The following is a 15,123-nucleotide window of genomic DNA, read 5'->3' on the forward strand; positions in this document are numbered from 1 at the left end:
CAGGGTTCCAAAAGGAAGGAAAACACTAGAATATCACATACTTCTAATTCTTTGTAGAAGTGTCATCCTAGCTTTCTAAGTCTTAATACTTAAAAAAATGAGAGTTGCGTAGGACAGAATATATACAAGAGGGTATAATCAAAGTTTGCACAGATTAGCCAAAACAGGCCTTTATAGGTAGTGGTTTGCCACATTATTTTCTAAAGGACCTTGGGTCTGGTACCACAAGGGAAACAGATTCTTTGGGCACCCAGGTCTTATCACGCTGAATCCACCCAACAGACTGTAAACATAACACTGGAGTCCTAACTAGAGAAAAACAATCAGAAATTGGTTCTTATGATAGGGCAGATTTGCTTTAAGGTGTGAAGAGTATCATCAAGATTGATGATTGTGCCAAACCCAAAACTTAGTTTAAATCATTTCTCCTCCTCCAAATTCTGTTAATTCACAAAACAGAGGTGAAAAAATGTAACTGACACCCACCTGAACAGGACTGAGATAGAAGGAAAGCACTTCTTCCAACCTAGGATGAACAGACACTTAACATGACAATACTTATGTGCTGGTTCCAATAGTATACAATCATTAGCACCTGATTGTCAAAGGGTAGTTTTAAAGTAAAGACCAAGACATTGAAGGCATGACCTAATTTGTGTGCACAACTCCAGGATGCTGAAAACCAAGGGAAAGGAGCCCATGAGACTGTGTTCCCTATGCCATTCCAATCACTGACCTCTCAGGGCCTTTCCGGGCATGACAAAGGATGTTGCCTGAAAGGCTGCCTCTAGTGATAGATGGAAGGCAAGCTGGATAGAAAGGGACTGTTACTGAAGGAAAATATGGAAAAATTCACACAACTGCTCTTATTTTTTTTAGGTGCCCTTTCTACTGAGTTTGAATGTCCGAGTGTTCTAGAATAAGTGGAATTTTGCTAAGTTTTAAATAGCTTCATTATTTTGATCTCTCAGATGGAGCAACAGTCCATCTACCACATGTAAGGACTTTCAGCAAATGAGATGTTTAAAGGCTGTAAATGTGAAAATGACTGGGTCAGCACAATCTATAAAGTGGGTAGATGAAATATACATGTATCTTTTCTGTTTATAGTTAAAAGAAACTTTTCTTTAAAAAGACTTTCTCATTGATCCACTTTGGGCAATAGAGCTAACTTTTTGTCGTTGTTGTTGTAATTTATCTTACTAAGGATACTCTACACTAGTCTCCTTCTCAAACTAAAGCCTGATTTTGAATTAAAAAATGATGCATGATGAAAAGACCAACCTACTAAAATGTGCTTGGAGTTCTTTCATGCTGGCATGGACCAAAGACTGAGCATCCTTTTAAACATTTTCCAGTTTGCCAGATAAGCAGAACTGCAGATATGCTTTGGTAAAAATATGAGGTGGTTAATTACTTAACCTCCGACTGATAAATAGATGGCATGGTGTGATTGAGAAGTAATGGATTATGTGCTACTTGAGGGCAGGAACTTTCTTTTGGACCTTTCAGAGTGCCTGTGAAGAACTGTACATTAATAAATGCTTATTAGATGAAAGAATCCATGAATTAATATATCATTAACTAGGTTTGCAGTTTCAAAAATTTCTCTAGGGTCCCAAAGAACCTTTTGTCTATTCATAAGAGACTTCTATCACTTTGGAAGAGGTGATAATCAAGTTCCAAAGGTGTACATGTGACTAGGATAAAGAGGGACTCAAAAACTTTTGCATTTGTGTCAATGGCAGGGAGGTAAGATTATTACAAAACTGAGTAAAGTACTTATAGGACTCAGAAGTTAGAAATCTACCAGAATACCTAATCTTACAATAAAATGAAGTGTCATTTCTCTGTTATATCCTTTTAGTTTCAACCAATGTATTTTGTGGCAATTCAAGGATTACAGTTCATTTGGTAGATTTTTGTTGACTACAATCAAATGTTCATTGGAGAGCAAGCAATCATTTACAAACGGCATATTTATGCATTACATCAAATGTAGATTCACTTTTAAAACCAGAATACGCTTTGGTTCAGTCACCTAAAATGGAAAGGAAGAATAGAGGTGACAAGAAATTAAGCTCACGTTTATCAAGTTTATAAAAGAAGAAATCTTGTTAAAATATTTTTCAAGTTAATACATAACAACCATTCTTCCAGTTGGCAGTTTAACTAGTGTCAAAAAGAGACAGATGTGTTCTATGTGTCTATTAATTGTACCTTACTTTAACTTGAAATTATCACTGATCTGCTAGATGTGTGTATGTGTGTGCTTTAGAGAAAGGGTTTAAAATCAACCACTTAAGTAGTCTATTACTAGTGTAAAATAAATTTCACTGAATATCCTTATACCATAGGAATAGCTATATTGCTCAAAAACACGTAATCCTGATATACAGCATAATTATTTTAGAATTGTCTGTCATCACACATTTATTGTCTCTATGCCCAGCACAGTGAAATATATAGCTTAAAAAGGTGGGCAGGGGTTGGGGGACTGCTGCTGTCAGTTTTTAAAGACAGTATGTATAACAAAATAATTCTAGATTACCAAAAAATTAAAGTAGGGACACAGAGAGAATGGTAGCAGATGTCAGATTCCTCTACTTTGATCTAATGGAGAAAAAAAAAAAAAAAGCCACAATAAGAATTCAAATTTAAATGAAAGAGATTTCCAATCTCAAGGTAGGATATAATACCACCTGGCACGTAATATACCTGATAGAGATATATAAAACAAATGAATATGACTATAATCAAATTCAACTTAAAGTTTAAGCAGAATGCCAAAGAAGTCTCTTTCCCTTACACAGATATGCAGATCTCAACATGCTTTGAGACCAAACAGATCCGGCATTTTACTTCACTGGATATTGAAAAAAAATGACCTTTGGCTTTCTAACCAGCCATTTCATTCATGGCGTCGACAGTGGATGGCAGCGACATGGAAATGTATGCTGGATATTTGGTTGGTTTAAATATTATGTACAATCAATAGCTTATAACCAGTGAAAATAATAAGAACATAATTCAGCATAAGTGTCTAAGATACAAAAAAAGCAGAGAAAGTGCTTAAGTCTACAGGTCTTCCCTGAAAGCTTCAAAAATGTTTAACTCTTTGAGTAAGTAGGGCTTTTAATAGATTTTGCATAGCAGCTTACAAGATAATTTGAATTAAAAATATGGATATAAATTAAACAAGGAGACCTGGAGGTTGTCTCAAAATTAAAAAAATCCAATATAACCTTTTCTCAAAAGTGGACACACTTTTGTCCATCAAAACCATTTACAATGAAATGTGTTTTTTCTAGGAGAAACATAGTCTTGTCCAGATTCCACACAGTTTAAATTTTTTTTAAAGAGTAAATTTTGGTTTATTAGCTAAGTGCATTTAATCGGCTGAAAAAAGCTTTGTTACCATACTGTTAGGAGGATAAATTAAGAAAATAATCAGTAACACCTTTAATCATTTGTTGGTTAGAGAGATTCTTCCACTTATAAAAATATAAGAAATAAATAATTTGATCCCTCCTGCATGCAATAATTTTCAATAACAAACTTTGTGAGAGCACAGATGATAAAAACAAGCACTATCAGACTTTAGCTAGCCTAAGAAGTGCTAAAACATGGCTTTAAAATAGGTGAATGACATTTAAAGTAATATTTTTGATTCCTGTACATGTCCCAATATTTAATCTGAAACTCTACTAGGTAGCTGAGTTTATAGTTACAACTACCTAATAAATACTGTATAAACATACATTAAAGTATTTCTTCATATAAAATATTAGATACTAATTTCCAGGTAAGATTTGTTTGAAGACTTCAGGAAAGGACTCACCTTTTCCAGAAAAAGTATAATTGAGCCTTTTCTTCCTTTCCTTTTTTTTTTTTTTTCGGTGGGGAGAGGGAGCGGAGACGTTTTAGAGAATGAGGAGGAAGAATTTTCACACACCAATTGGCTGCTCGTAGGCATCTGTGTGGAATGTGGAGAAGACGTCTAAGCCCCGGGTCCCGAGGGCACAAGGAGTGTCCATCGGAATGAGGGGGCACTACTCTGCAGCTCCTTTCCACTCTACACATGGAAGCCCACCACATTCTCAATAATTTTCCTATTTCAAAGTGAAAAAGAAATGAAAAGTCAGCTGTTCTATAAAAGATGTGAAATATCAAAAATGCCCCTCTTCAGCTATCACTTGAAAATAATTTGCCACATTTTGGCGTCTTAATACAAAATACCTATTTATCAAGGCTGTCCCATTCATAAAAAGCACTTCATTTGTGGTTTGAAAATCCCACAAACACACTTAATTAAAGAACAACCTGGTCACCCATGACTGGAGAGCTGCTGAAGTATGTTAAACAAGCAGCTGAAGGGCTCTTGCTCTTGGGGCGCTAGTGGTCAAAGGAAACCCTCCATACACTTTGATTTCACATCAAGACTCAAAAGATACTAGAAACCTATGGATCTTGGTGCTATGACAGCTAAAGCTTGAGCAAAATGAGCCGAAATGCACACAATGCTTACCTCTCCTGCCCACATTTTAATGATACCTTTTAACAGATCTTTTTCATCTAAGGAATGAGCACCGTGGCTCAGAAGTTCTCCCAGAAAATATTCTCAGTGGCTTAGCCTTTCATACTAACACAGAAAACCTCACCAAATGGCTTTGCTGCAAAAGTCTGTAACTGCATTGTTCGACTTCTCAGATTAATAATACTCTCACTGCCAAAAGTGTCTAAGCTCCCTTATCTGAGGGTATTGTGTGTTGAGATTCTGCTTCCAGAAATCACAGCTGGATCTTCAAGATACTTTCTTCTCGGATTTGCAAACATATCCCAGATGGAACCAAACTTAGATTTATGAATTTTCAAAACATAAAAAAGCTCTTAAAAGATATATTCTAGTCTAGATTTCAATTTCCAGTTTTAAGTAGATCAGACTTTGGGGACTGGAGCTGGGGGAAGAACTCATTTATGGGGCAGAGGGAAGACAATGAGGTTACAATGTCCAACTAGAACTCTCTCTGCTCATGAGTCTGCTCTTTTATATGTCCCACCTATAGGTCAGTCTGCACTCAAACCAAATAGCTCTTGCTTTGCAAATAGTACATTTGTGGTTTTTTTTTTTTTTTTTTCTTTTTCATCTTTGGACTGCTACCCTTCTCCACCCTCCATAGTGCTCACGTCCTCTTATGGCATTCCTGATAACTCTAGTAAATGAGAACTATTCCTAGAACTTTCTTCAGAGAGCAGGGAGAACATCAAAGTCAGTGTTACCTTTTCTTTCAGATCTGGGAACTGTGCTAAACTTGACATTTTATATAGCTATTATACTATTTTAAATGTTTTCAGATATATACTCCTTCATAATTAGGAAAAAGAAGCTGAGTTCTCCAGTACCACAAAATCAGCAATCTTACTGCTGCTATGTCCTAATGATGATATCTGGCAATGCTTAGCAAAGCCCAGGTAGCTGTTCCATGGTCTCATCACCCTGCCCACTGTAGGATGCATCACTGAGCCAGCACTGAATTAGAGTTGCTGACGGATGCCACTCTGCTGCCACAGAGGGAGAGGGCCAGGGCCCGGATCCTGCATGGGCTCCCACAGCTCAAAGCAATGTGACATGATGTTTGTGCTAAAGAGCGAGCTGGCTTCACTGACAAAGTGTACTCTTTAAACAAGCTGGCTCTCCAGGATTTGTCTTCCTTAAAGAGATCTGCCAACTAAAAAAGATACCGTACTAAGGAAACCCACCTCAAAAATTATTGTTCAAAATTAGATAGATGATCTCCCTGGAATGGCAGTGATATCCAGTCATTCAAACTAATAAAGCTCCACTAACCCTAACCAAAGGCACATTTGGTAAGCAATAAAAAATGGCTTAGGCTAAAATGAGGATTTTCTTTTAAAATAAATTTTATCCCCTGGCTCCTACCAAAGATAAAATCAGAAAATCCTAAAACAAGCAAAACTTTTCTTTCAAAGCAGTGGTTTCCAACTTGTTTTTCAAGTTGGTCACTACTAGAAAGGGAGTGGAAGGCAAGGTAAATCAAATCTTGCAAGTTCTAAGTCTTAAAGTTAGTACTTATGAGTGGCAAAGCTTGTGATGCAGTGGGAAGTGATGGCCAGGGTGGGATGCAGGGAGAGCCATGACAGATGAAGAACCCTTTGGTGATGCAATTCAAGGACTTCCTAGGGTACAAGGAGTAAGTGAGGACAGTAAAATCCAACAAAATGTATAAACTATATGGAGTGACCAAGAAGCACGGGCTGCTGCAAACTAGCACCTGGTAAGAGATAGTTGTCCTTAGCAAAAGATCAAGGCTAAGCCTGAAACAAATTCTATTGGAAGAAGAAGAAAAAGAAAAAAAAAGAAACTCTTAGATGTTTGATTATGTCCAAAAAGAAAAAGAATGAGCCACCCTTCTTATCAAGGGAAATAAACCTAATTACTTAGAAACCACATTAGGAAACTAGACAATAAATCAACAGCCTTATTTTGGAGCTTACTAGAGTCCTAGAATTTCTGGCAAGGTAGCTTGAGAAAGGCAAGCTCTTCTTTAAACATGGTTACAGTTCAGCAGTGATTTGCAGGTCCTTGTCAAGGCACTGTGCTGGAGGAGAGAGCAAAGAGCTTTCTTTTTGTGCTTTTCTTTTCTTTTTTTTTTTGAGGTGGAAATACTTCTTGTGACATTCAAGGCTCTTTACTGATTTTTTTGCTGCTCATACAAGCAGTCCCATGCGAGTGACTTTGGCCGACAAGAATGTGTGCAACACAAATACTATCGGCTTCGGACAGGAGTGCAGGTCCATGGTCTGTGGAGAAAGGACATTAATTATCACTGCTATATACAGATGCTTTAATAAACAAATGTGCAAAATAAACAAATTTGGACATGATGTTCTACTTTTTAAAAAGAACTTGGATAATGGATGTGCCAGATTTATGGCAACTCTTGGGAACTTAGAGCCGCAAATGGAAGTGTACTCTTAAGTAAGGTTATTCTATGTCATAATTAAACACCAGTGTGAAATTTCACATCCACAATTAGGACACTATTGGCGGTGTATTAAATTCCACCATGCCACGTAGGAAGATGTAAAGGAAAGAGGAATATCCTATATGGAAACCACTGACTGTAAGTATATTTCCCAGGGGGAATCACAGTGAATTCAGCTGAAGTGTGACCATCTATGTGTATGATTTTTGATACCCCCTTATCGGTTTGTGGTGGGAATGACAACCCTTGAAGCTAGTTGGGAGGGCTAGTTATACCTTTCTAAGCACAGGTCTCTAATTTGGACAGCTGACACCAGATGAACAGGCTTTTGAAGTCCATGGCTATCCATAGTTTCCTAAAGGTTCATCATTTAAAATAAGATTTCTAGCCACAGTTTTCTCATTTGGAGTTTGAACTTCATTATCCCTAAGATCTGTTTCAGTTCTAAAATTTCAAGATTCTGTTTTCCAAATTTACACCTATCGTGACTGTGTCAATGGACATAAGATTTCACGTATAAGACAAGACTTGAACTACTGGCTCAATACTGATAAGAGAGAAAAGGCATGACTTTGACTTCCTTATCATGATTTCTGATTTCTGAAGTACACTTGACACACTTCTCTAGTTCTCCAAGGGGACTCATGAATTCCTGTTGATATTTCCTTTAAAGGACAAGGAAGTCAAAAAAGATGATGGCTGTATGTACATATCTCCATATCTTTTTTTTCTGATCAGCAGAATTTCTGTAGCAACTGTCGCTTTATTACTTTTAACTCTTATCCCAACAAATTGCTGATAATATCAATGGACAGAATTCATTTATTAAAGTTTGCCAGGTTTAGTATTTTGTACCTTATATTTGTTAAAAGCCTGTTTCTTAAAACGGCTATCTATTTTTTCTTTCTAAAATTCAAACAAAACTTTAAAAAAAGGGAATGATTTCCTAATGTGGGAAAAAGAAAAAAAACAATGAAACCCCAAAACCAAACCCATGCATCTTTGAAAACTGAAGAAGAATTTCCTGGCTCCAAATGGAATATAAGTCTGTAAGCCCATAGTTTTCTATAGAAGAGGTAAGAAGCAATAAGGACGAAAGAGAATACCTATTAGAATAAACATGTTTTTCAGAAGCACGCTTACCAGTTCTCCCTCAGGACCACCAAAATCCAGATACAGATTTCTGATGCCATCATCAGCAGACATTTTCAGCCTTTCGAAGGGGTAGCGGTACAATATGCTGCTGGAACCTCCATTTTCCCTGGAGATAGTGAACCCACTTTCATAGTGGACAGTGAGTCTTACCTCTTGGCCATTTAATGTGCAGCCTATTGAAGACAAGAAAAAACATCATTAATAAAGTTACTACTTCAGTTAGAAAGTGATAAAGGCTTCTCCTGACTTCTAAAAAGGGAAAAGAATCTTCTTGAGAATGTGTGATACCTAACCTATTTGGAACATCCTGAAGTGAGTTTTGTCTTGGTCACTCAAGTCAACATCTTGATTGAGATGAGGAAGAATTTCCATAACTTTCCTTGACATCTGATCTGATTTAGTTCAATTCAGTGAGTACCAAGTGAATACTTGTGCTGACAGTAGGCTATATATGGTACTGGAGAAGTAAGAGGTATGGTCCCTGCTCTCAACACCTCACAAACGATAGGCATAGACATGAAATCCCTAACTGCTTAAGGTAGATGGTATAGAACATGACTGAACACCAAACTGAATAAGGCCAAAGTCAAGGAAAGGTTTCCTGGAGATGGGACTTGAGAAAGGCCCTAAAAAACGGTCACACTTGATAGGTAGTGAGGAGTAAGAAGAAGGTTTCAAGTGGGCAAGAGGGAGGAACAACCAAAGGAGAAACAGCAGAGGCGCCTTTCAGGGGCAGTAACATGGACTGGTTGGTATTTGAGAAGTCACACTGTCAGTCCTATCAAAGATAAAATTCAAAAGATATATCTGAATTGATGGGACCAAAAAAACCGATCATCAAGACTGGCAAATGTCTTCTGTCAAGACTGGTGAAGTCCCTGTTTCACTAACACTTGAGCAGTTTTGTTGTCAGTACAGAGGCTACAAGTGAAAGGCCCTCTGCGACATGGGAATTAACAAAGTCCTCTGAGAGCTGAGTTTACAATCACCTAAAGGACCAGAGTCGAGCGAGGCTTGGTCACTGTGAACAGGAAGAATGGCTCCCAAACAAGCAAGTCCTCATACTCAGACCAATGTATCCTTGCGCTGGACATGAAAAACACTCAATTAGTCAAGGCAGCTGGCATGTTCAAGAAATAAGGAAAAGGAATAACAAATATTGGCAGTGTCCCTTTTCAGCACTACTCGAATAGGAGAGTTTTGAACAGTGAACTTTGAATATTAATTACCTTCAGAAAAGGAACCTGGTCGGGGGGGACATGGATAAAATTAACTACCTGTGGAAGTAATCCAATGCAATAATCCCTAAATGACTGGCTGAGGGGTTTGGAAGAAGAACAAAAAGATCCCAATCAAGGCAACCAGGGTACAGTTTTCAAGAGAATTTTATTCTATTAATATCCCTGAAGCTATAGCTTAGTAGGGTATTGAGGTCTGATGAGAAGAGAGGGGTCAGTTCTAGTCTAGAAAAGAAAAGCTCTAAGAATGAGGTCCACCCAAGTCCTTACAGCACTGGCTGGAGAAGGTCCAATACAGGCGGGCGAGGATTTCTGCCGCCTGCAGCTGTGTCCCTAGTGGAGCGAGATCTGGCCATCACAGCCAGCAAAGGCAAGCCATTAATCCTCAACAAGCTTTTTGTATAAGAGATTTCTTAAATGTTCTGCTTAGGATTGTTTCCCCTCAGGAGGGAAGGAAAGGAAAGGAAAGCAAAGGAAAGCAAAGCAAATGTCAGTGTCTGTGTGTGTTACTTTAAAAAAACAGAACACTGTTTAAGATTACCTCAACTTTGAAAAGGAGAAGTAAAGGTCATACTGAGTAGGTTTAGGTTTAGAACTCAGTTTGTCTAAAACATATAATACCAGATAATTTTGAATGAGAATATGAACTGGCCATAAAAATGTTGTGCATAATAGTCTTAGTTAAATGGCTTCTCCCTGAATAGTAATAAAACAGTTGAGGCAATGTGATTGCCTCACCCTCAGAGGGTCTCAGGAGTAATGAACCAAAGAGAAATAAGCCTCTGACTCTGATTTTAATGGGGGCGGGGGGGTGGGGGAGGGAGGGAGGGAGGGAGGGAGAGAGAGAGAGAGAGAGAGAGAGAAAATGTGTGTGTGTGTGTGTGTGTGTGTGTGTGTGTGTGAAGGGCAGGCACCTATGAGAAGTGGCCCTATTCTGATGGGACAGAATCTGGGCCTCACTAACAAAGCTCTGAGCTGGTCCAGGTGGCTTATTATAACCATCCTGATGTCTTTTTTTTTTTTATTTTTTTTTTATTTTTGCTGTGTTGGGTCTTCGTTTCTGTGCGAGGGCTTTCTCTAGTTGCGGCGAGTGGGGGGCCACTCTTCATCGCGGTGCGTGGGCCTCTCACTGTCGCGGCCTCTCTTGCTGCGGAGCACAGGCTCCAGACGCGCAGGCTCAGTAGTTGTGGCTCACGGGCCCAGTTGCTCCGTGGCATGTGGGATCTTCCCAGACCAGGGCTCGAACCCGTGTCCCCTGCATTAGCAGGCAGATTCTCAACCACTGTGCCACCAGGGAAGCCCCTGATGTCTTTTTTTAAAAATAAATTTATTTATTTATTTATTATTTTGGGCTGCGTTGGGTCTTTGTTGCTGCGCGTGGGCTTTCACTAGTTACGGCGAGCGGGGGCTACTCTTTGTTGTGGTGTGAGGGCTTCTCATTGCGGTGGCTTCTCTTGTTGCGGAGCACGGGCTCTAGGCACGCAGGCTTCAGTAGTTGTGGCACACAGGTTCAGCAGTTGTGGCACATGGGCTTGGTTGTTCTGCGGCATGTGGGATCTTCCCGGGCCAGGGATCGAACCCGTGTCCCCTGCATTGGTAGGCGGATTCTTAACCACTGCGCCACCAGGGAAGTCCCCATCCTGATGTCTTGATTCAACTAAAATCCTTTTGGAGGGCTATAAATCCATTATCCACCTCAATTTAGAGATAAGAAGTGGTAAGAAATTTTTTTTTTGGCTGCGCCTCATGTCATGCACGATCTTAGTTCCCAGACCAGGTATCGAACCCGTGCCCCTTGCAGTGAGAGCACAGAGTCCTAACCACTGGACCACCAGGGAATTCCCAATGCTAAGAAATTTAATATACTAATTTTATTGACAGGGTAGTTATTAGAAATATTAAAAGACATACAACAGCAGCATTCAAGGACAATCATAGGACATCAAATATTGAAGTTTAAAAGAGAGGAAGAAACTACAGTTTTTGAGGTAATCAAGGGAGGGAGATAAACAGTCAGCACTCAGAAGTGGGTGCTTTGTGCTCCTTGTGTCGGGTACATCGTGGATTGATGGTGGGCAGAGCTGAAGATAAGGGAAGCAACTTCATGAGCCTGGACTCAGAATAATCTGAAAACATACATGAAGACTAACTGTCCAGTGGAATTGTGAATTATGTTTTAGTTTTTTGGTTTGTTTGTTCATTAATTCATTATTCATATTTAAAAAAAATTCTCTGCCCTCATAAGGCAGCAGAGAAGACAGACAGGTAATCACAACCAATCTATACTGGAAAAAAAATGGTTTTGAGGACTTTTTATGTGTCAGACACTGTGTTAGGTGCAGGGAGATACAGAGCTGAACAAAAGATGGTTCCTGTTTAGACAAGTGAGAAAGAAAAGGAAATATGGATACAGCAGAATGAAGTAAGTGCTATAATAGAGAAATGGACAAAATACTGTGGGAGAATAGAGGAGGGGGAAGTAGATAAACTCTGGGGAATTGGAAAAGGCTTAATAGAGGTACTATTTCAGTTAGGTTTAATAAAAAGTACTTTGTTGGGTGTGTACTGTACACAAGAATTAGTTATCATGAATTTAAACTCATCTAAAAATGAAAATAATAAACTTTCAGGGTTTTCTGGAAAAATTTATTACCAAGTAATATGCAAAACAGCCAACCTCATCTCTTCTCTAATCCCTCTCACCCCAAGACCTTCAATACCCACCCACAATCTGGGGTAGGGGTCAGGAACAAAGTGATGATCAGGGGTGGGGTGGGAGACAGCAGAGGAGCAAGGCCTATAAAACCACATAAAACCAGGAATCTTGAGTTTCCCACATGCACTCATCCAAGCTCAGGCATTCTAAACAAAGTTCACTGATGAGACCTTATATGATGAATAAGCTGCACTTGAAAATTCTCTGACTTCACCTTTAAGGTTTCAATTATTGTACCCATTAATTTTTTAAATAATAGCTTTACTGAACTGTATGGTATCACTCATATGTGGAATCTAAAAAATACAACAAACTAGTGAATATAACAAAAAAAGAAGCAGACTCACAGATACAGAGAACAAACTAGTGGTTACCGAGGTGCGGGGGGGCCACATAGGGGTTGTGGGGTGGCAGGCACAAACTACTGGGTGTAAGATGGGTCCAAGGATGTACTGTCCAACGTGGGGAATATAGCCAATATTTTGTAATAATTGTAAATGGAAAGTAACTTTTAAAATTGTATAAATTTTTTTGAAGTTAAAATAAAATAAACAGACTCTTGGGAGAGCTGGGGGGGGGAAGACTGAGTGAGGCATTGAGGGGAACCCTAGAAACAGATGGAGGCAGAGGATGGAGGTTCAGAAGAGGGAGAGGAGGAGACAGAGGGAGACTGCAGGAGTTAAGCCCTGAGGAGGGCTAGGTTCCAGCTCGCTTGGAAAAAGACCCAGGAGGACCACTGGTGAGCTCACAGAGCACCCAAGGACTGTCAGAAATGAAGGGGCTGCTGCATGGTGACCCCACGGACCTCACCGAAACCCAGGACAGATGACAACGGTCACTGTCACGCCTGACACTTATTTCCCTGTTTGCTTCCTGACGAGTCTGTGACAACTTGAGGATAGTGAGTAGCTATTCTATTTAAAATGTTCATTAAACTGAATTCACTAAATTTTTTCCCTTTTCTCCCTCAAAATGTAGAATGTCACATGGTATTTTTTAAAAAAGCTTTATTGACACATAATTCACATACTCTACAATTTACCCATTTCAAGTATAAAACTCAATGGTTTTTAGTGTATTCAGAGTCGTACACACTCATTTATTTTTAATACATAGTTTTGACTGCTTAATAATATAAACGATTCTGGACGCAGTCTTCGCGGAGAGTCGCCGCGGTTTCCTGCTTCAACAGTGCTTGGACGGAACTTGGCGTTCGTCCCTGCTCCGGCCGGCCGCTCCGAGCCAGCCCGCGCCACCACCTCACAGCGCCCTCCAACCACCCCAAGGTCCCCGCCGCCGCCTCTCTTCGGCCGCCCGCCAGGACGACCGCGTGCCCCTCGCAGGTGTGCCAGCACTACCACTAGGGCTCGGAGGCCGCCATCAGCCTCCAGATCGACCTGGAGCTCTACGCCTCCTACGTCCACCTGTCCGTGTCATACTATTTTGACTGCGATGATGTGGCTTTGAAGAACTCTGCCAAATACTTTCTTCACCGGTCTCGTGAGGAGAGGGAACATGCTGAGAAACTGATGAAGCTGCAGAACCAACGGGGTGGTGGAATCTTCCTTCAGGATATCAAGAAACCAGACCGTGATGACTGGGAGAATGGGCTGAATGCAATGGAATGTGCGCTACACTTGGAAAAAAGTGTGAATCCGTCACTACTGGAACTGCACAAACTGGCCACTGACAAAAATGACCCCCATTTGTGTGACTTCATTGAGACTCATTACCTGAAAGAGGAGGTGAAATCCATTAAAGAATTGGGTGACCAGGTAACCAACTTGTGCAAGATGGGGGCCCCCGAATCTGGCATGGCAGAGTATCTCTTTGACAAGCACACCCTGGGAAACAGTGATAATGAGAGCTAAGCCTTAGGCTGGCTTCCTGTAGCCATGGGGATGACTTCCCTGGTCATCAAGGCAGTGCATGCATGTGTGGGTTACCTTTACCTTTTCTGTAAGTTGTACCAAAACATCTACAAGTTCTTTCCTTAGTACCATTCCTTCAAATAAAGTAATTTGGTACCCCCCCAAATAATAATAATATAAACTATTCTGTTTTTCATTTGAAAATCTAGAGTAGTGGTTCTCAACCCATTAAAGTTCCAAAAAACCTTTGGACCTTTTAATGCCCTAGCCTACTGAATTAAAGTCTATGGAGGAAGCAGAAACTAACACACCATTGTAAAGCAATTATACTCCAATAAAGATGTTAAAAAAAAAAAAGATAAAATAAAATCTATGGAGGTAGACCTTAGGTATCGATATTATTAAAAAGCTCTCCAGGCTATTTCACTGTGCAGTTGGGGTTGAGAACTACTGATCTAGAGCATTAACACCTGTTTTGGGGGTACAATTCTAGATGATTATGCTGACCTTATTTAATTGGGTAAATATAAGACACTGGGATTGGGAAAAGAGGGCCAATCTTTGGGCCCCAGCACAATCCATTATTTTCAGCCCTAGACTTCCCAGGAAATCCTCAAACTAAAATTCTAATATTTTTTCCAGCTTCTCAGTAATATTATATTATAAAATTCTTTATAATGACGGTTTTGGTGTATGGGACTTATCAATGGTTCATTAGGCAAAAAAATAAAAATTGTTTTTCAGGTTATACAAGTATGATACAACTTTAATAATTCAAACAACATAAAAGTAGCCTGCAATTGCACTTGGTGTTAGGGATGGAGTAAAAGCCGGGGGTGTCTTTGGCACAAATTACTCAGGAATAAAAGGCAATGCCCACTTCAACAGCTAAGATATGGGTGTACATCTCCACCCAATTCCTCCTCTCTCCCCTCTGTCCCTCTTCCAGGCTAAGACCAATCCCTCCACCTGTGTTTTGGATCCCATCCACTGGGATCCCAGATCCCAGACACTGCCCAAGGTCGATTATTCCTTCTCCCTTTTGCATTTTCAACACCTCCCTCTAAGTCAGATCCCTTCCATTAACTTTTTTAGATGTTCAGGTCTCTCTCATTATTATAAGAAATGCCACTACT

At 39.8% G+C, this 15,123-nt stretch overlaps 1 protein-coding gene across 3 annotated transcripts in view; it reads right to left on the reverse strand.

The window, feature by feature from the left end:
- Positions 1–2,167: 2,167 nt before the first annotated feature.
- The window catches only part of SNTB2 (syntrophin beta 2), a 96,752-nt gene continuing 83,796 nt past the window's right edge, over positions 2,168–15,123 (reverse strand). The window contains exons 6-7 of one of the 3 annotated variants that reach the window (XM_061172826.1): positions 8,151–8,335; positions 2,168–6,822 (exon numbers count right to left, since the gene is read on the reverse strand). In XM_061172826.1, coding sequence (XP_061028809.1) covers positions 6,730–6,822; positions 8,151–8,335 — 278 coding nt within the window. In that variant the 3' untranslated portion in view covers positions 2,168–6,729. Of the gene's footprint in view, positions 6,823–8,150; positions 8,336–13,411; positions 13,850–15,123 lie in introns of those variants that run through there. The other 2 variants (XM_061172824.1, XM_061172825.1) reach the window with 2 other exon arrangements.

This window comes from Eubalaena glacialis, chromosome 18 (genome assembly GCF_028564815.1).
Source record: "Eubalaena glacialis isolate mEubGla1 chromosome 18, mEubGla1.1.hap2.+ XY, whole genome shotgun sequence".
NCBI lineage: Eukaryota > Metazoa > Chordata > Mammalia > Artiodactyla > Balaenidae > Eubalaena > Eubalaena glacialis.